A 22,904-nucleotide genomic window follows, 5' to 3' on the forward strand; every position below is an offset into this window, starting at 1 on the left:
ACCAAAAGAGTTTGAGCTAAGCTAGGGTCGATGTTACCTGTTGCAAAAGCATCCTTGACCACTCTCCATACATCATCCCCAACAATATCCCAATATTGTTTGAAGAAGAAGGGCTGAAATCCGTCCGGGCCAGGAGCTTTAAGGGATTTCATGGACATAAGTGCTTCTCTCACCTCACGTTTGGTCACTGGGGCCAGCATGCTAATTTTTCCTTCCTCTGACAAGTGTGGGACGCTACCTGGTTCAAAGGGATGCTTATCTATCAGAGGGTCAGCTGCAAATAGTTGTACATAATACCCATGAGCCACACATTGCAGTGTTCTCTCATCAGTACACCAGGACCCATTATCCAAGCGAAGTCTATGAATTTTATTGCGTTTCCGGCGAATAATCGTTTGGGTATGGAAGAAGGCAGTATTGTGATCCCCAAATTTAACCCAATTTTCTCTAGACTTCTGGTACCATAATAGCTCTTCCTGTTTCAGAATCTCACGGTATTCTTTCTGAAGCTCACCTTCCAAATGCACAAGGCTGGACGTGACCATAGTGTCCAGTTCTCGTTGGACCCCTTTAAGTCTACCTTCCACACGTCTCTTGCGTTGAAAGATATTACCAAATGTTGATGTGTTAAAGGAGATCGAATCCTGCTGCACTCTGTGGAGCTTCTCTTGCATTGGCCCCCCTTCTCCTCTCCAAGCATTACTAACAATCTGTTTGTACTCCTCATGAGAAGACCAGGCAGCCAAGAAGCGAAAAGGACGATGGTGCCTTGGCGCAACCGGAGAATCACACCTGACAAGGATTGGGTTGTGATCCGAGTGCATACGCATCAACACCTCCACATAACCCTCAGAGAAAGAATGACGCCACTCATGGTCCCCCACTGCTCTATCCAATCGCTTAGATATCCTCAGCGCCCCTCCCTCACGACGATGCCAAGTAAATAAGCCACCTTTAGCCTCGAGATCAACAAAGTCACATGCTTCCAGGGTTTCAGCAAAGTGGTAGGCACGGCTAGGATTGAAGTTTCCTCCCCTTACCTCCGAAGGGTGTAGAATTTCATTAAAGTCCCCAACCGCTAGCCAAGGGTGCTGAACTCGAGTCCTCATAATCCGCAGGTGTTCCCAGAGCTCTCTCCTGCTACTCGGGTTTAGGCTGGCATATATGGCGGAGCAGGTCCAACTGCGGGCTCCAACCGACACATTGAAAGAGATGGCTTGAGGATGGGAGTCCACCAAGTCCAGTTTAGCTTTAGAGCCTTGGTGAAGTAACACCCATATCCCGCCACTGTGTCCTATTGCTTCTTGAATGAACGAGGCATGGTACCCATTTGATGGCCAAAAATTTTGGGTACGGCTAAACTGGCAATGAGTTTCCACCAGAATCACAATATCAGGTCTATTGACTCGAATAAAATCCTTTAACGCTAACTTAGCATTAGCGTTCAAAGCTCCCCTAATGTTCCACATGAACACAGTAAATTCTTCAAACCCAATCATGAGAAACTATATAGGGGATATGTAGCCAGTACGGACTAGCATGTGCCTCCCGCATCCTGGAAAGCCACTTCCTTCTCCAACAAATCGCACTCCATGCCACCCATACCCTCACCGTTTTTAGGCTGGCCAGCGACATCCTGGTGCACCATGTTCTGATTTCCCTGGACACACCCCATAGTACTATGGTAGTTAGCAATCATAATGTCATCAATATTGTCCACCTGCGGTCGTGGCAGACTAGAGGAGGAGGCCCTTATCCCATCTAATAGAGGTGGACCCTGCTGTGTGACTGCGTTCGCATTACTCTTTGATTGTCCTGCCTGGCCCACTCCCACGTTCCGGGGGCGCTTTCGGTTGGGCAGTTGGGAGGGATCAGCCGAAAAGGAAAATTTGAGTTGGACCTAAAACAAAAATAAATAAAATAAAATAAGCGGCCAGAAAGTAAAGTAGTTGATCGCAATCGCATCATCCATCCTTGCCGAAATCCCAATGAAGCTCCTCCTCCGTGTTTCATTCACCGTTGCCACCCTCAAAACCTTTCGGATCCGCGGCTTCGCTGCTGGGAAAGCAACGACTGAGAAGTGTTTGGTTTCATTCAATGCAGTTATTAAGAGATTGTGTGGGGAAGGCAGAATCAGAGAGGCTGAGACAGTGCTTCAGGAGATGACTGACCCTGATTGTGTCACTTACAACACCTTGATCAGTGCCGCGTGTGAGGCGGAGAAGAATCACAATCTGAGTATTCCTTATGTACGTATTGTTGAGCTTTATCATCAGATGTGTGTCAGGGAGTTGAGTCCCAACGAGACCACTTACAGGTGTATGATTCGATTGTTCTGCGATCGTAACAGGGTTGAGGAGGCTGTGGGGATTTTGAGGCTCATGGCTGAGAAGGGTTTGTCCCCTCATGCTGATAGTTATAGCAGGATTATATCCCGGTTTTGCATAAACAAGGAGATGGGTAAGGCCTTGGAAATGAAGGTAGAGATGCTTGACAAGGGCATCTTTCCTGATGTTCACGCGTATGTTTTGCTTATACAGCTACTGTGCCACCAGCGGAGACTGTTGGAAGCTCGTGATCTCTTCCAAGAGATGCTGCTCAGGGGTATGTCGCCCGGAGGGCGTACTTATGATACTTTGGTGGAGGCTTATTGTCTTAAAGGTGAATTCAGTAAGGTTTTTCATCTGCAGGATGAAGTCATACAAAAGGGTTTTTTGCCTTATTATGTTACTTCCTTTTCACCGTCTCTTGTTACATACAACGCTCTTATTCATGGGCTTTGCTTTTTCCAGAGGCCTGACGAGGCTCTGGAGATTTTGAGGGGCATGCCTGAGATGCTCTTGGACCCTGATGAAGTTAGTTATAGCGCTGTTATATCCGGGTTTCGCCGAATCCGGGAGCTGCGGAAGGCGTTTGAATTGAAGCTGGAGATGGATCAAAAAGAGACCTGCTGGCCGCTGGATCAAGACACAAATGAATCACTTGTGAAAGACTTGTCGAATCACGATACTTTTTCTAGTCTCGTGAATGATTATTGTGCTGAAGATAAGGCGGAAATGGCTTTTAAATTGCGATATCAAGCTCAATATTTGCCAGATTCGGTTAGCTATTGTTTGTTACTTAATGGACTTCATAAGAAAGCTACGTCAAGATTTGCTAAGAGGCTTCTTCTGTTTTATATTGTTGCTCACTGTTTGACTATCCCAAGTTATATAATATATGATATTCTGATAGAGAAATGTGCTAATAATGAATTTAAGAGTGTGGTAGAGCTTGTCAAAGGTTTCAGAATGAGAGGTTTAGTGAATGAAGCAGCCAGAGCTCGTGACACAATGCTTCACAGGAATTATAAGCCAGAGGGAGCAGTTTATAACTTATTAATATTTGATCATTGTATAGGTGGTAATGTTCATAAGGCATATGATATGTACAAGGAGATGCTGCATTATGGTTTTGTTTGTCATATGTTCTCTGTACTTGCTCTTATTAAGGCTCTATATTGTGATGAAAGGTACAATGAGATGAGTTGGGTTATTCGAAACACATTGAGGAGCTGTAATCTCAATGACTCTGAGCAACTTAAAATACTTGATGAAATTGACCCCGAGAGATGTATAATTTATGCTCTTTTGGATGTGCTAGCTGAAAAAGCCATGGATGGCTTGTTACTTGATGGTGGAAAGTGTTCATATGCTTCAGCGTCGTGTCATGGCCGCTTCACTCCCACCACAATGGAAACAACACAGTACATGCCCGAGGAGATGGTTCATGTGACCTCATCCACTTAAAGAATAACAAACAACACACCAGACGGTGCTCCTTCCCTAGTATTTCCAGAACCCCTTCCTCCATACTGAGCCAGATGCTGTTGCAAGTTCCTTGCAAGCTGAACAATTTCCCCACAACACCGTCAGGCAGAGAAATTACCCCAAGCTTTTCAAGGGTAACCTTACTAACTCATTTCTTTCACTGTTGCGTTCATATCTTGTGTGTCCATGATCTGATTGTGGACTCTTGCTTAGATCTGGTGGTGGCCACTTCCTCTTCTCTCTTGTATTTTAATTGTGTATAAAGACTGGATTTTGTTGTATTTTATTGTGTCTTAATTTAATGGATTTTGTTGTATTTTATTGTGTCTTATTTTAATGGATTTTGTTGTATTCTTGCCTGCATTTTTGGAATACATTGACCACTTTTAAAGTTTAAAGAACTAAGATTCATTTAAGCTTTTCTTAAAATGAAGTTTGTTTTAATTGAGTGGTGGCACGAATAAAAGTTGTTGTTGGGATGTGCATCAAAGCAATTTCCAAATCTGGTATGGTTTGCAAAGATAACTTCATTGTTTTTAATTAGTTGAATGCTTTCAGAAAATAAGTGTCTCAAGTTCAATTGAGAAAGAGACAACAAAGAGGAACTGACACATAACGTTTAATCTTATTGATGAACTGATTTATCTGATTAAGTTGTGTTGCATTTGTATTCTGATTTCAACACATCTTGTTAAGCTACCATACACAGTTCTGGAGTTATGCACCTTGCTTTCTTATTTGATCTTTATCTGTCTCATTAAAATAACAAGAGGACTGCTCTCAGTGATTGCCAATCTAATTTATCTAATCAAAGTTGACCTTAGTTTCTCTATCTTATGATCTTATCTAAGATAGTTCTTAATATACACTTTAGTGTTAGCAACGCTGATAGGTGATGCCACTATAGACAGGAAAAATTCGGTTTTGAAAATCTATATGCAGAGTTGCAGACTACAATTGTATTTTGACTTTTTGGTATTAAAGTTTTTAAACCTACTCAGTGTTTAGTGCTAATCTTTATCTTCTACATAATGCCTTTTATCCATGAAATTAATTTGAGTTTTGTGACCATTGATATGTACTCATACTGGAGCATGCTAGTTGTTTGATGAGGTTGAGTGAACACAAATTCATTTTCCTTTACATTTTCACTGTAACTTTCATGCACACCAACTACATGATTACCAGTTTTGCTAATTAGTATGATCACGTGGCATTGGGTAGTGGCTACTTATGGAATTAGCTACTTTTTCTGTGATTACCAATTGCTTGCTGCTGTGGTGTATAGATTGCCTGAACTAATCTAATTTCTTCATTAATCACTTAAATGGTATCAGATTTTCATCTCCCTTTTCATCTCATTGCTAGTGACTTGAATTTCATTGCGAGTCACCTCTAATTGTGCCTTTACTGAACAATGTCTTTAGGCTTGTGTTGCTACTCAGAAATTGTGGGTCACGTTATTACTTTAAAAGCTTACTATTGCTTAAGAATTTTAGTTCTTTTCAAATGCCAAGTTGTAGATTTCGACCACTATCAATATATGGTCATGTGGGCATCTTTACGTCAACTTGCACACCTCTTACTTTTGCACTTTCAATGTTTTATTTTGCCTATGGTCATAGATAGTGGTACTGTGTTTAGATTGTACACTATCATAAAGGCATTCAAACACAAACTTATTTAACCCTAACAGCCACCAAAAAAAAATTTAACCTACACCACAAAAAAGTGGTGTAAACTTAGATCAACCCCTTTTGACCTACAATAACAGAATTTAAAAAAAAATCAAAAAACATATTTTTACTTTTATTAATCTTTAATTAATTATTCGGTTAATTGAATTAGCTTCTAACTTAAATGGTCAAATACAATAAAAAACTAAAAAAATACAAGAACGGGGGAGGATGAGAGAACCTTCCAACCCAAGGAAGGTTCACGAACAACCTGGAAGAAGGAAAAAAAAGAGAGGATGAAGGAGATAATTGCACCCAGATTCTCTCTTATCATTTAATTATGTGTGCATCCTCTCTTATCCCCCAAGCTCTATATCGCAACCTTCTTCTATTTCTCAGATCTGGAAATCAACCTCCATAATCCTCACAAGCAGATCCGAAGCAATGAGAAAGGGAGGCTCTAGAGCCCGGAGCCATAAACGACGGAACCCAAACCATCGAATCGGAGAAGTAGAGGCAGAATATCACGTGCTTGTGAGAGAATAATTAGTGAATAATGTTTTAGGGTGAGCGAGATGGAGGAGACGTTGGAAGCTCCGCCATCGGATCCCATCCCATGCCTTTCGAAGCTTTCCCCTTTTCTTTTTCAGAGAAAATGTCTTGATGAGAGAAGTCTTCAACACACACAGACACATATCTGGAAAAAAAAAACCTTTTTTTTATCAGAACACACAAAGAAAGAACCACCCATCACCCCCGCGACCTGCATATCTGTTGGAGGGCTCGAGCTGGATTGAGAGGGAAAGGGAAGAGGAGCAGCGTCCACCGATCTCCACCGAGAGGAAATTGAAAGGAGAAGAAGAGGCAAACCTAGCCGCCACCATCTTCAATCCCCGATCTCCGGCGAACCACTCACCATTTGGAGAAACGAACACCACCACTACACTCCCCTCACCGTCCGCAACAAAACCCCTCAAGAAATTTTCCATTCCGCCGGCGAGCCTTCGACCTGCAACTCTATTGGCCACGAAACCACCACCATCGTGCTCTAAACGAAGAGAGGAACAAGACCCTCTACTCCTTTTCTTCTCCGGCGAAAATCGCCGCCACGAGCCGCCGTGCTCCGCCATCTTCTTTGGCCAACCTCGCCGGAAAAATCTTCAGAACTTGTTTTAAAGATTTATGGGTTGGGTTTGTTGTTTTTAGGGTGAAGGGTTTAATTTAGGGCTTACAAAATTAATTATAATTAATTTTTGTGATTAATAAATATGTATTTTTTTAAAATAAAAAAAAAACCGGGAAAACCTGCAATAGCAGGTCAAAAGGGGGACACCACAAAAAACTGGTCCAGGTTAAACGCCTCCGATTCAAAGGAAGGAAACTTTGCACTAGAACTTAAATCATGGATATATACAGAAGGACAAATGAGGAAAAAAAGATATTTTGAAGCTTCTGGAATACCTTTTTGTGCGCAACAAGCAAGTAGTTCTGCTCCTTAATAGTAGGAATGGTGGTTTCTCCACTTATGACCAATTGATACAAGGAAGATCGAGGAATTCTTCTAGGTTGATTATGAGAGATAGGGCACAACACAACATGATCTATAAGTGGCTTGTATGAATTTGATCTCCCCCGAGGGGGGGGGGGGGGGAGGAAGAGAGTGTGTGTTGTTTGTACACAACACATAATTAAACAATCAATACAACATACAAATTTTTCGTATTTTCTCAGCTTTACTTACTTTTCAGCCTTTATCTTTCCATCACTTTATTTATTTAAGCTTTATCTTTAATTTCAACGTTTACTTTCAAATGTTTACTTCTCTATTTTAGTCGTTACTTTAGTTCTCATACAACTACTTGACCTTTACTTTCTCAATAGCAATCATTAAGAGTTTTTTAGAGTATCTTAGAAACCTACTTTCCTTTGTTAAAAAGAAACACCTACCTTCCTTGAAGGAAAAAAAATCTTCCACGAATGATTGCTTGATAGGAAATTGTCACGTTTGTTTTTCATTTAACTAGATATTATACCCCTGCGTTGCACGAGTTTATTTACAATATTTTTAATATTATATAATATTATTATAGTTTAAAAAATAAATATACTCTAAAATAGATTATAATTATATGATGTAAAAAAATAAAACATAATTGTGCTAAGACATCTATCTATATATATATTAGAAAAGAACAACTTCTAGCATGACGTGTCGCTCCCACATGCCAAGTTAGTGACGTGTCGCTCCCAGATTAATTCTCATAAAAATTATTCCACGTGTCAATTTGTTAGAGGATATAATTTTCAATTGATATATATTTTAATTTTATATATTCTAACCTAATTAATTGATATTATTTTAGAAGATATAATTTTCAATTGATATATGTTTTAATTTTACATATTCTAAAATAATTGATTGATATTATTTTAAAAGATAAGATTTGGTCTTTTAATGATTTTATGAGTTTTTTATTGTGATTTGCTAGATTTTGGTAGTTTTTATCTATCTTTATTTAGCACCTTTTTAAAGTTTAGATTTGATTAGGATTTAGGTTGTTTATTTCTTGATTTTATCTTAATTTATCTTATTATTTATTTAATGTTAATTCTAAGAAAAGTGAGTTGATTTGGTGCTGAGGGTCCACAAAGCTACCATGGACACGCAGAGATTTGATAGCTGTTATTTCTACCTCTGTCACATGTCGCGATCACGACAGAGGTATGCCGTAAGATGATGTTACGTGAAGAAGAGTTTATCATGTTGTGATTGATGGTTTGTGCTATTTCAGTTTATCCTTTGTTCGTAATTCAATCCTGGATTCTTAAATTTCACATATTTTGTGTGTTTTGATCCAAAAGTTTACAAATTTTTGCATAGACCCTTTAACGAATCATTGTTGAAGACGTTATGTTTTTTTTATTGTTCTACTTCCGCTTTTGTATTTTTTTAAACCGGATTTTAGTATAGTTTGTAGAAATCCATGCGTTTGAAGCCATTCTAAACCAGATTTTGGTATAATTTATAGAAATTTACGAAACTTAGGATAGCCCGAATTTATATTCATTTCTCAAATTTTGCACGTTTTTATTCATCATGTTTGAGCTGTGTGTATAAGCATACTATTTGCACTGTATGTGAATGATGCACAACTTACTAAATTTTTTTTTAATGATGCACAGGTCAGTCAAATTGATGAAAGCATATGAAGAGCTCACATTTAATCTTCATGAGTATGGTTAGCTCATTCTTAAGGTTGGTTCATGTTTTCCTCAAACTCATTAGTTTTGCATATACTCATGTTTTAGTATGTCAATTGGGTGACTTATCTTACTTTACTCTATATATTTTCTTAAGTTCAATTTAAATTGATTGTTAGTATAAGTTTATTGCTGAAGTAACCACAATTATTTTGGGTGAGAGAATTATTTTGTTTTTTTCTTACATATATAGATAATTTGCTGGGGTGCGCACATATGGGGCAATACATCATTTTTTGTTTCTCTTGACTGAAATGTTCCTTTGATTTTTTGTTTCACAAGGGCTCCACCCCAAGATTCACAAATACACTAAATACAATTCTTTCACCACAGTCCTTTCAAATTGGTGAAAGAGGGTATTTTGTTCTTCAAGACTTCATTTTGGGTTTCTGTTTCAATCTTCTTCATGAATTGATTTTGTTCTTCAACTAATTGTAAGATGTCATATGTAACACCCCGGTTTCACAACTGAGGAGTCACATTAGTAACCTAACAAAGTCTAAGGACTATTCTGCAATCCCTAAAAAAAATCCAAGGGTAATTTTTTTCTGAAAAACAACTAAACACTTCGGCTAAAAGGTGGGAACATGTCATAACTTTATTTAAATAACCTGTTTCCCGATATATGATAATAATAGCTTACAACACCAAGTAAGGTTCAGAATAAACATGCGCACTTTAACAGTGGCGGAAACAAGGCTTTAATAACAGAGTTCTCCTAAAGAAAGGGAGGCTCAAACATAAATCACAAGAAGAGAAGCAAAGCTGCTTCTCGCACCTCTACCCCACTGCTTACGACTCGATCTCCAACTCGAACAGCTAAGCCTCGGCGGAAGGATCTCCATCGCCTAATAGCGTTAAGCGCCCAAACAACAAGTAGCAAATAGAAAGGGTTAACTCCATGCAATTACCATGTATAAAAGAGAAAATCATGCTATTCAAATTTAATGACCTAGCATGGTAAATGAACTAGCAATTTAACTCAAATTAGGTGACAACTCATCCTATCGAATCATGAAATCAAATCACATATTTAACAGAATTAGACATATCAGCATATCAGTAAATTCAACGATATGATTTTAGAACAGATACCAACAAAACTTAACAACATAAACTAACTCATGAATCAATAACTTAACAGCATAGATTAATTCAGATAACATTATCTTCAGCAATATAACATCAAATCAGATATCAACAATCTTCAACAATATAACAACAAATCCAGATATCAATAATCCGCAATAATGTAAATCAAACTAGATATCAACAACCTCAACAATATGGCATCAAATCAGATATCGACATCCTCAGCAATACAACATCAAATCAGATAGCAATAACCAACAATATGAGTCAATCAATAACGTCTCAAAAGACGGGACGATGATAGGACCACACCTCCTCATCGCCACTTATAACGTCTCACAAGACGGGACAATGATAGGACCACACCTCCTCATCGCCACTTAACGTCACAATGGACGAGACAATCATAGGACCACACATCTTGATCGCCACTTAGCGTCTCACAAGACGGGACAATGATAGGACCACACCTCCTCATCGCCTCTTATAACGTCTCACAAGACGGGACAATGATAGGACCACACCTCCTCATCGCCACTTAATAACGCCACGAAGGCCACACAGTACAATCCAACAACGCATATGCACAAATATATATCAACAATTTCAAATCCAATAATCAAGACAGAGTAACCCTATGTTACTCTTAATATCAACAAGCATACGTCAACTCAACTCAATGACAGAAACCAGTAAACGGCCGAAGCCTCTCAGAAAACGGAGACACACGTCTCAATAAGTTTACTCGGCCGAAGCCTTCAGAAAACATTTGGCACAAGCCTCAGAAACAGTCAACATAAGCAAGCATAATAATCATAATCCAATGCCAATCAATTTAAACACCTTCATCTCAAACGCATGCAGTGCGATAAAAACAGGCAAGACTCAAAGACACTCTAAAACCGAGTTACCCTTACCTTCGTGAGTAGAAGTTGGGCATGGAAGTTGTGAACCTAGAACAAGGAAACACAATCATCAACACAAGCCCTACTAGAAGTAACACTATCTACTAACGCTAATCGAAACCGGAAAGAAAGCTTTTAAAGCTTCAGAGTTCCTATTTAAGCACAAATTGACAACGGAGACTTCGTTCACTAAAACGAGCATAACTCGAGCTACAAAACTCGGAATGACACGAAACCGGCGCCAAAATTTCGACAATTGAAAGAGCTACGCAATGGCTCAGGTCATAGAGACCCAAAAATTATTTTTGGACACGGTATCCTAAGCAATAGGTTTCGGCCACTATGTAAAATAGGGTTTCCGAACTTTTTCTTCGATCTAAATCGATTCCTAGGTATTCTTAGGCGATATCTAGGCCAGGGAAACTCTCAGAAAAATTATCGGATCGAAAACTGTCGCAGGGGTATTTTGGTCAATATTTTTAGCTCGGAAACTCAAACTCCGAATTTTGAAAAACAAATTAGATGAGGTCGATACCAACGACGATTATGACAACTAATCCTACTAACGCTAAGCTAAGTCGTGAGTTTTCAGCTTAAAGGTTGTGACTTTGTCCCAAAATGGGTTTTTCCTATAGAAATGAATTCCGGCAGCATTTCGGCGACATTCTGCAAAATGTAATCCGCTAGAAGTACTCTTGGGTACGTAGGGAATATGTTTAGACACTAAAATCAAGCTATTTGGACAGTTTTACAAAAAGCTCAAAACTTGGAGCACAGAAAGACATAACAAAAAGCGACGAAATTTAAGATCAGAAGAAAGAAATAACATCAGTACCTTGAGGCCTACGCGTAGCAACGAACAGAACGACGATCGGTCAAGAACCGGAAAAAATCAAATCTCCTCCTTTTCCTCCAAGAAGCTCACGGCCGTGTGTGTGTTGTGTGATTTTTTTTTTTATTTTTTTCATTTTTTGAAGTCCTATTTATAGGAAATTGAAAACGTGAGAAAATGATTATTTCGAGATTCCGATTTTTCCTACTGATTCCAACGTATTTTAGACACGATATTCTTCCCGCTGAATCTTCTAATTCTTCAAAGAAATATCAGTATGATTTTTGGTTTTCGAGGCTTGTTTTTTAATGTTTACCGGCTTAAAATGCACTTTATGCACTTTATGATTTTGACCTCGGATGCAGAAACTTCCTTCTGAAGAAAGATTTGGAACGTCGATTAGAGTGGGCGCACGCGTGTGAAATCTTCGTTTGAAGCTCCGAATAGAAAAAGTCTTCATCGTAGGTTAATTTAATAGCTCTAGAAAAACCAGGGATTCAGTTTCGGCAAACCTCCCGGTATCGGAAATGAGTGTTCGTAAATTCCAGGGTTTCGTATCGAAACGCTTGTCATGGAAGGATTTAGAGAAGTTCTAACATTTCTCTGAAGATTTTTGGAATTAGTTTCCATCGTGTCTTTAAGTGCGAATTAGTCGTTTACTAACGTTTTCGTCCTAGGTTTAAGCGAATATTAATCGTGCTATAACTTTTATCGACCTTAATACAATCCTTAGCCTTTTCCTGAACTTTCTTCTTCATAATATAAATCCAAACATTAAACGAAAGTCAGGTTCCCCTCACGCTGACACAAAATCCTATGCGTGAGTTGGAAATTAATTATTTATTTAATTCTAAAATCCAGGGTCTTACATCATATGCTTTAAGAATTCCTGCTTTTATCTTCTTAATCAAAAGCAAAAGGATTGAGGAAAAGAAAATCTTCTAGGGTGCAGAATATTCACTAATTGGAAAAAAAAATAACACGTGTCATTCTCAGATTAATTCTCATAAAAAAATACATTTTAAAATTTTAGATTTGATTAGGATTTATGTTGTTTATTTCTTGATTTTATCTTAATTTATTTTTGATTTATTTTTAGAGTAAAAAAATACATTTTTAAATTTTAGATTTGATTAGGATTTAGGTGGTTTATTTCTTGATTTTATCTTAATTTATTTATTATTTATTTTTAGAGTGTTAATTAATATATCCCAAACTTTTTTTTTTAAAAAGAGTAAGTTTGAAAGCTATAGCTTAAGTTAATTTGTTAATATATTCCCAAATAATAATAATAATAATAATAATAATAATAATAATAATAATAATAATAATAATAATAATAATAATAATAATGATAACATGTGTGTGCGGATATGGGCCGGTTGGGTACTATAGTACCCATACCCGCACCCATACCCTCTATTTTTTGCGGGTAATTATCTATACTCAACCTCATACCCATTTAGCGGTTTTTTACCCTACCCATAGTGGATATTTTTTGCGGGTACCCTATGATTTTGAGACCCATTGTCATCCATAGATTTAGATTTTGGCAAAGATGGATAGCTTCCTATAATGACATTGAATTGTCTAAAGGTGGAGAGCTTCGAGTTGTTACCCACGTGAATATGGAGACGGGTACATGTAATTTTAAAAAACGCGGGTATGGAGATGGTACTATAGTACCTACCCATTGTCATCCCTACTTAGTTGGAATAAACACAATAATGTTATACTTTATGATCGATATATCTTACACAATCCTGATTTGTGCTACTATCACATTAATTCTTTTTAAGATTAATATGTTGATAATTCCTTATATCTATGATTTGTGTTATCGTCTTCATATTTACAAAGAATGTGAAACGAGTTCCTCTTGGTCTCAATCGGGCTTAGAAGAGAAGTCTTTATGTCCACTTTACTCATCAATTCTGACTTTTCTATTTCATTCGTTGTTTAATATATTTTTAATAATCAAAGTATTAATTAATGTATCAAATACAATAGACATATTTCTCGTGCAACGCGCGGGTAAAAAACACTAGTTTCAATAAATAGCATTAGTGTTCTTTTTGTGAAATAAGTAATATTACTGGAATATAATAACTAAAATTCAAGTAATTTTAATGTAAAAAAAAATTCAAGTAATTTTAAATTTTTAATAATATAATAAATCATGATCATTAAGTTTTTTTCTTTTCTGAAAGAGATAAATCATTAAGCTAATTTAAAATATTTATGATTAAGCCATAATTTTTTAGTATCATTAAATTAGTTGTAATAACATTTTAATTTTTAACCGGAAAACCATTTGTTTGGAGAGAGAATTATGGTTTAATGCATTTAATTCAAAAACTCAAGTCTCATTTATATATATTATATATATAGATATAAAGACAGAAATATTTTTATTTTAAAACATTTTATCTAAATAATTTATTAATAAATATTATTTATTATTAATTTAAATTTTAATATTTTTCAAATGCACAACTCAAGTCAATTTTAAGTTTATGAATGTTGTTATTTAATGTAAGTAGTTGAATAGTTTTTTATAACACAATTTTTTTCAGTTTTTAATTTTTTTAATAATTTTTTTATTATTTCTTAATGTGTTTAATATAAAGGTATGAAAGTTTTATGGTCTATTGCATTTAATGAAAAAAAACTCATGCATCCTTTATTTATATATATATATATATATATTGACTCATGATAACAACAACAGTAGACGTTTGATATCATATGATATATGATATATTATTATATCAATTAGGGGTGTACACGGGTTAAGTTAGATCGATTTTGGTCTAGTTAAAACTTGAACCGATCAAAACTGTTTGAGTTGGGTTGAATTTCATAATTTTTTCCTTCAAACCCGACTTGATCCAACATGACGATGTTCGGGTTGGGTTGGTCGAGTTTATTGGATTGCTATATTACGATAATGGTTTTTTTAATATTGTAATTTTCTTAGAGAAATATGGATAAAAAAAATTAGAGAAGCATGGTTGTTTTTTACCGCATGGCAGTGATGTGACGAGCTGGGTGAGAGTGTTGAGAATTCAAGTGTAGTGTTGGAGTTCGACATTTGTTAAGTATGAGTGAGAGGAAAACTGTATAAGAGATGTGACCCATAAACCTGATACCTTAAGATTTTGAGTTAAGATGTGATGTCGATATCTCTTGGGTGTCGTGCTCCTCGGGTCATGGGCTCTCCTATATCTCCCAACAAGTGGTATCAGAGCCGATGATTCATAGGACCATGGTAACGACTATTTGTGTCGAAAATCTTCCTAGCAGTGTTGAATTGCTCGTTCAAAACCCACCCTTTGGTCCGAACCTGACCCCACCCGACCGATGGACATGCCTACTAGGTCCTAGAGAACCAAGGACACCTCCTTTTTGTTTTCATAAAAAATATCTCTCTTTATTGGGAGAAGCCCAAAATGGATAGGGCTGAAAGCCCAAATAACAACAAAGCGCATGTCCTTCTACCAGCCCTGAAGTTAGTACAAAGAAACTGTATTCTTCGAGAGAGCACCTCCATTGGACTCTTGTTGATGCCGACGAAGAAGAAGACGGGGACAGCATTCACGATGGGTTCATTTTCAAAGATGAAAATTCCCGAGGTAAATAATCTTCCATTGGCTTGTACAGTTTATCTGTTAGGGTTGGTTCAAGAAATTTGTATTGGTATATCTGGTAGATAGCAAGATTATTGGAATGTGTAGAATTGAGTTTCTTTTATATCCATGTGTTCAATGTATATAATGATTTTATTCAAGTGTATCGAGATGAATGAAAAACACACATTTATTGTGGGATCGGTAGAAACTTTGGATTGGAGTGATAGAGATTTAGGATATTGAAGTGATATTTATTTCTGCAGGAACAAGTGGCACTTTTTATTTTTTTGTTCTTGTCTTGTTAACTACTATATGTTTGCTCGTTAATTTGACTGGGGGAAAAAGGAAGAGTGAAACTGAAGCAGGATATTGCTTTGATTCTCAATCATGGTTGCTGAAAATTCAGTGAGATATTGATCCCCAGCCCTGCTTGGAGGGCGAGTCTCTAGCTAAATTGGGAATTGTTGCTCAGTGCATGTCTCCCGTTCCCACTAGTGTCACGGATCAATATATCACTTAGGTTTTATACTTTTATTGAAGATCAATGCTAAGATATATAGTTTCTTTAGTTGGTAACTTGGTATACTAGTAATATTCTTTTTATACCCAACCACTGTGCTTTCTTTGCAATATGAAAATCTCTCATTTTCTGCTGTACATCCATTAAAATTTTGAATTCTCTTGTAGCTTGGTGGGTTGAATTCATTGTTAGGCTCTGAACATTCTCCTTCCAATTCCTGTTGTTTCCAGAATTCCTACCATCATTCTTGGCATAGTTGTATCTCATGGCTCACCAAAGCAATCTGATATTCCTTGAATTGCAGCAGTAAATGATAAATGTTATTGTGTTTGCTTTCTTATTCTGGTAGTCATGTCTCAAAATCTATCTATCTCTGTCTGTCTCTATATGTATAACGAGAGAGTGTGCTTTTTTTTTTTGTTTCAATCTAAATTTTGAGGTTATTAGAATGTTTTTTCCTTTTCCCAAGTGTTTGACTGCATGCTTAATGCCTAAATATGCAGGTCATCATCAGCTCCAGAAAATGCCACCATCAATTGCAATTGTAACTAGAAAAAGATTCCGGAACTTAGACTTCAGCTTGCTGCACTTCTTGCCGTGAATTTCATGAGCTAGCTATTATGCTTATGAGATTTTCATTCGGACGTGTATTTTGATATTATTTTGGAAATGCCTAAAATGGATGCTAACTGAAAGCAGGTGAAGGCTTATGTATCTGTATTTTTATTCAAATATATGCATATTCATAAACTTTTTTCTTCATTATTTTGGGGGGAAGGGGAGATTATGACATATTGAGAGCTCTGCAATCTGGTACTGCTTCTAATACTCGTTTATGTCTGCACTTTTTTTTTTTTTTCCCTTTAAGAGTACTATAGAGTGGCAGTCCACCTGATTTATCTGTTCTTCAGTTCTTGGGTTGGTTCTAATTGCTGAGCGCTGAATTGTTAGTGATGAGTGATTTTAAAGTCCCGACATTTTGTTTTAGAAAACCGCTAAATATGGAATATAAATCTTAATGAATGCAGAACTAGGCATGCCTCAGTTAAGCTGCTTAGATTGGGATCTGCTAGTGGTTTTGAACTTATGCCTTAAATTATTACTTTGTATTTTTGAATCATTGGAGTGTAGGTGCAGTTGTGTCTCAAACTAGAAAATTTAATAGTTGGTGCTATTTTTCACCCTAAAAGATAGGTCAAATAATATGCCCAGGAAACATAATCACTAGGTAGTAGAATGATGATCTTCAAAACTGGATTGATGTGCATCACTTAGAAGATCATTTGGAAGAAAGAGGTTGCATTATTCTGGCACTGAGTAGGAAACAGTATTTAATTGAACTCTTCTGGACGAAAATTCACTCACTTGCCTTTTTTCCTTATATTTTTATGATTTTCAAAGCACGGTAAGTGATACACCGGGTCGGTGTTCTCCTCCGTACGTGTCTGCAATTATGTAAAGAAGAGCTAGACCACGATAAAAAAGTTGACTAAATTTCTTCATATTAACAAAGATGGCTTGGCTGGTTGGACATCCTCTTCTTAAGGTGTAGCTGAGGTAAATATCTTGATCCCCTCTCTCTGCTCTTGGTTTGTTTAGTCTCACCTGACCAGGTTGTTTGAGTTATGAAGGTGTTTCTTGTTTTTTATGTTCTGAATGGATCACATGTTTTTGCTCTTGTTGATAGCTTTATGAACTAGTGGGCCTCCATGTGATGTTACTGTCTGCCATGAACATTTCAGGCAATCCCCAGGCAGATTTATTGTAAATTATCTGCGAATTGGCTCTGATGTGTTGTCCTTCTAATGCAGATTGATTGTGGTATATTTGTACAAGGCTGGGGTGGAATGATTTAATCAAAATCTCATGTCCTGGAGAACTTCATGTGAAGATGATTGAATCAAAGTGCATTTGCTCATGAATGCATTCAAATAAGCGAAAAGCTATGAATGAACCATATGGTCTGACACACGCAGAACATGTTCTTTGTATTGACTACCTTAAATGTCCTTTGCTGGAGATTGAGGCATCTGGCTTAGGTGTACCATTCCGGGCAGCCTCTTGTTGCTCCAAAGCCTTGGACTCGGAAGTATTCTAACCAAGCAGTTGCATCCTGTAATAGATTCATTTCCATGTGTCTAAGGAACAAGGCTTATTGTTTATATATATATATATATATATATATATATATATATATATATATACCATCAAAGAGCATATGTTAGAATTTAGATTACCTGAGTCCTTAGATCTTCAGACCCTAGTTCGATCTGAAGTATCTGGAGGGTGGTTTGTTCATGCTGAACACTTAAGGAATATGCTTCCATCAAAGATAGTGCAATGGCTATTGCATGATAGCTTGCAGCCGTCTGTATCCACAAAAAGTTCATAAAAAAAGTTAAAGTTTCCAACTACCCGATCTGGTGCATATTTGTGAAGACAATGAACATGAGCAAATACTAGTACTGAATGAAATTGCAATTCTTAAAATAAAAATCACAACTTAACAAAAATTTACACTGTTATTGAGGACAGACTTCCTCATTTTGTGATTTTTATTACTGATTTAAGAGATATGAAAAAAATATTGCATCAGTTTTTTGAAGTTTGGATAGAAAATGTCAACAGTAGAGACGGATACATGTGACAGGCACATTTGATTTTCTTAGCGTCCTAATTTAGTCACGAAATGGTTAAAGATTTTACATGACTACAGAGGAACAGATGGAAGTGTTAAAACTCAAAGGTCTAGAAGATGAGCTGACATGTACTACATATTTGAAGTTTTGGACCAAGTTAAGAGGGGGAGCTTTTTGGTAGCTTGCCATTCCTGTGGGCTGTGCTGCATTGGGCCTGCCCGCCACCTATTTTTTGCTTTCTTCATTTTATTTAATTGTTTAGCACTGATTAAGATTAGTGTTTGTCTCTCTAAGTAACAAACTTATTTAGTGATAATTCAATGTCATCTATCGATATAAAGCTGTTGATTCCTCAGTTTTGTTGTCATAATCTAGACAAACCCATTATTAACCTGACTAGTTGAGCTAAAGCATATGGGTCCCTAATTCATGTTTTTTCCCTTTTCAATTGGGGGTAATAGTTCTCCATGTCTCCTGAATAATGCTGTCAATTTTGCTGATTGTTGTTCTTGTCTTGAGGTTAGGCTTCTGCCACGTTTTCAATAGGTCGAAGCTCTGAAATAATATGCACAACTTTTCAGAGCTGAATAATAAAATTTTACATATGTTCAGAAGGCAATGTAGGATTCTACTCTCAAGTTTACCACAACCCAAGTTTTCTTCACAAAGCATCCTTGGGCTTGCAACTAGTATTCTCTTACCCAAGCCTCTGTAGGCTTTAAAACCAAATTATTGTTTCCAAACAATTTTTCACGAACTTAATATTCTTATCCTTTATTTATTATCATAGACATTATGTTAATTCTATTAACTTATAAATTTGAAAGTTTTTTCTCCCCTTCTTTTCTCTCTCCCTAACTGCCCCGAACCAAATTTTGTTTCATTAATTACGCAAAACTCTGGTTATTATGCTAGTACAATAAAGTAGTGTAAATGTAAATTATTGGATATCTAAATGGGCCTATACGCCATTTGAAACATGCGATTTAATAGTAACACGCCAATAACGTTTTGTTTAGTATTTGTTCCCCTAGCCTCTTGGCCAACAATATAAAGAATATGCATGTGTGAATTTTCTATCATGCAATTAAAGATGGATGAAATAAGTGATTGACCATAGCTCAAGTTGAGGATTTTACACCATCTTTTTTAGCGTTAGCTTAAACCTCTCCTCTTTGTACGAGCTTCTCTCTCCTCTCTATAGGAGTTCCTTGCTCCCCGCCGGGTGGAGCCTGTCTGTTCCACACTTGGTGGAACCTTTAATGCCTGGGTGCTCCACATTAATGCACCACCCACCACTTGACCCAGAGCTCTACCTCCAACCATGAGCCAGGAAGGAGAATCAACGGAGGAGCTCGAGGGTATCAACATCATCCTTGAGGAAGACCCAGGATTGAAGGAGAAATTCGCAGAGACCTGCCTAATGGGGAAGATCCTTACAAACAAGACCCTCAACAGAAACGCAGCAAAATCCATCATCATGAAAGCTTGGAACTCCCCATAAGGACTGAAGATATCAAAGCTTGGCCAAAACACCTTCCTCTTCTAGTTTGGGAACAAGGAAGACTCAGATAGGATCTTGAGAGAATCCCCCTGGACGGTAATGGGACAACTGCTGAGCTTACAGCACTGGCTCCCTGACACTGCTTTCATGGAGCTCAACTATGACCCTGCCCCCTTCTGGGTCTAACTTAACCCGTGTACACCCCTAATGGTGAAGTTGAGTGAGTAGAGGAAAGAAGAGAGATTGGTCTGATTAATTAAATTAAATTAAATTGAGATTTGCTCATTAATTAACTTTTAATGTAAATTAATAATTTATAGAAAAAAAATTGAAAAATGAAATTAAGGTTGATCACCGGTCAAACACAGAGATCCAATTTTGGAGCCCGATTTTCAGGCTCCATGTTAGCGGAACCCTACTTTATAATCTCCGTATGACATATTTCTATATTCTAATTATCATGTAAAAAGTTATTTCCCGTGGAAGCTTTTCGCCATGTATAATTTTATAAAAATTAAAGTAAACAAAATTGCTATATAGTACACTTTTATCATGAAATAATATTGTAAAGTTATGAAAATTTATTAAAATATGTTTTTCAATTAATTTGTACACGAAAGTATGAAACTAAATTTGTCTAGATCTTAGCATTGGCCCGGACAGCTTCACATGCACCTGGATACCCTCTCTATTTGTCTTATTCCTCTCAAAGGCTCATGAAACTGATATATCATATGTCAATGTCATGTTACAGGAAAATCCATGTTTCTTTTTCCTCTAAGAAGCAAATTAAGTACTTGTTTTCTCCATTATGAAGTAAACACACAAGAGGTGCCAATGGGCTGTTGGAAAAATTACGATGAAAAACAACAAAGATTACAATATATGTATCACTGAAACAACAAAAATTACAAAGTGTGAGGCGTGTGTTGACAGTACTGCTTATTCGTTTTAGATGTGACAACTTTTCAGGATACAACAGATTCTTCTACCCACTTGTAGGACTTAAAACTAAGAAGAAACACTAGGATATGAACTCATGAGGTTTTTTTTTTTTTTTTTTTTTTTTTTCTCTATATCAACCACCTGCTATCAACATGTATATATACACCAAACAATATGTGAACCGTATGTGCAGGTTTAGAGTAAAATGCTCTACCAATTATTCCTTCACAAAGTTTCAAAATAAACATTAAAAAAATAATCAACGGTTTGAAGGTAAAAGTGTAACCGATTAAATAAATGCACAAAGAAATATTGTGTAATTAAGATATGATAGTAACAGATCATATGACAACATAGCCTTTATTATATACACTATATAAAGCAAACTTGAACCATTACATTAAGGTTATGTTTGACATGTCATTTCAGCTAGCTTATAGCTTATTTGACTAGCTTAAAGCTTATTTGACTAGGTTAAAAGTTCTTTAAAAATGTTTGGTGAATGAACTTATTTTAGTAGCTTAAAGCTTTAAGCTATAAGTTATCTCAGGTAGCTTATAGCTTATTAAATTTATTCACATTTTTATCGTTATTATTTTATTAAAATTCTACCATTATCTTTATATATTTATAAAAACACTAAACTTATTTTTCCCTCACACTTACGGATGCAGTTTCCACCACCATTCCCACCACACCGCTGGGCACCACAAGTATTATAAATATTATATTAATAAAAATAAATATTATATTTTTAAGATGATAAATAATTGGAGTTAATAAAAATATTTAAAGTGATAATAATTTTAATATTAATAATATTAATATGATATTGGTATTAATGTGAAAAAATAAAGTAATGTTAAATATAAAAATAATTATACAAATATGTCATTTTATGTCATTTTACAATTTCAGCTTTTTAACCGCTAGTTTTACCAAACACTTTTATTTTAATCGCGTAGCTTTTCAGCTTTCAGCTAGCTTATCAGCATTCAGCTATCAGCTAGCTTATAAGCTTTCAACTAGTTTTTCAACTTTCAGCTAGCTTATCAGCTAAACATGCCAAACATAGCTTAAATATATATATATATATATATATGTAAAGCTCACTTGAGCTATAAGGTATTAAATTCATTTAATAATGAAGTTGGATAAATTAAATTTTTATTACTTTCAAAATAATGTAACTTTTGAAACATGCCAATCTTTTTGTTTTTTTGATTTTACACATGCCAATATAACATAACTTTTGAAAAATGCACAAAACCTTGATGAATTATGAGATATTTGGGTGCAACATTATACCTTTTTTCATTTATCTTCATATCTTGTGTAACACCCCGGTTTCTCAACTGAGGAGTCACATTAGTTACCTAACAAAATCTAAGGACTATTTCGTAATCCTAAGAAAACACAATATATTTTTTTCCTTTTCGAAACAGCTGAACATAATTGAATATATAACATAGACTTTATTCAACAACCCGTTCCCGACATATAATAATAGTGTCTTACAATATCGTAAGCAGGTTTCCAAAATAAGTACGCTCACTGAAACAGTGGCGAAGATAAGGTTTAAACAACAGAGTTTTTAGATGGAGAAAGAAACTCAGACATAGTCCACCAAAAAGGAAGAAGCAACTGCTTCATCCACCTTTACACGACCGCCCACGGTCACGGTCTCCAACTCGAACGGCTAAGCTTCAGCGGAAGGCTCACCATCGCCTAATAGCGTTAAGCGCCCAAACAACAAGTAGCAAACAGAAAGGGTTAACTCCATGCAACTACCATGTACAAAAGAGAAAATCATGCTATTCGAATTTAATTACCTAGCATGGTAAATAAACTAGCAACATAACTAAACTCATATATCAACAACTTAACATATAATATCAAATCAGATATCAAAAACTTCAACAGTATAATATCAATTCAGATATCAATAAACCAATAACTAAAATCCAATAACATAGGGTCAGGTGTTAGTTTCCTATAATGCAACTATATGCTACTACCAAAATGGATCGATCAGCAACGTCTCTCAAGACGGGACGATCACGTGGGACAATCACCACCACACCGCCAC

At 36.3% G+C, this 22,904-nt stretch overlaps 1 protein-coding gene and 1 long non-coding RNA gene across 3 annotated transcripts; both read left to right on the forward strand.

Moving 5' to 3' along the window:
* Nucleotides 1-1,988: 1,988 nt before the first annotated feature.
* Nucleotides 1,989-3,788, forward strand: LOC130719783 (pentatricopeptide repeat-containing protein At5g39710-like). The gene has a single exon (XM_057570394.1). It carries the CDS (start codon nt 1,989-1,991, stop codon nt 3,786-3,788), a length of 1,800 nt encoding a protein of 599 aa, XP_057426377.1.
* A 10,806-nt stretch (nt 3,789-14,594) lies between these two features.
* Nucleotides 14,595-17,932, forward strand: LOC130721101 (uncharacterized). Of its 2 annotated transcripts, XR_009013340.1 has the most exons (4): nt 15,063-15,210; nt 16,231-16,426; nt 17,129-17,284; nt 17,539-17,932. It is a non-coding gene; the product is annotated as an uncharacterized LOC130721101 (long non-coding RNA). The 2 variants fall into 2 exon arrangements; XR_009013339.1 differs by having other exon boundaries at nt 14,595-15,210; nt 16,231-17,284.
* Nucleotides 17,933-22,904: the final 4,972 nt, after the last annotated feature.

The sequence above is a fragment of the Lotus japonicus genome, chromosome 5, assembly GCF_012489685.1.
Source record: "Lotus japonicus ecotype B-129 chromosome 5, LjGifu_v1.2".
In the NCBI taxonomy this organism is placed as follows: Eukaryota; Viridiplantae; Streptophyta; class Magnoliopsida; order Fabales; family Fabaceae; genus Lotus; species Lotus japonicus.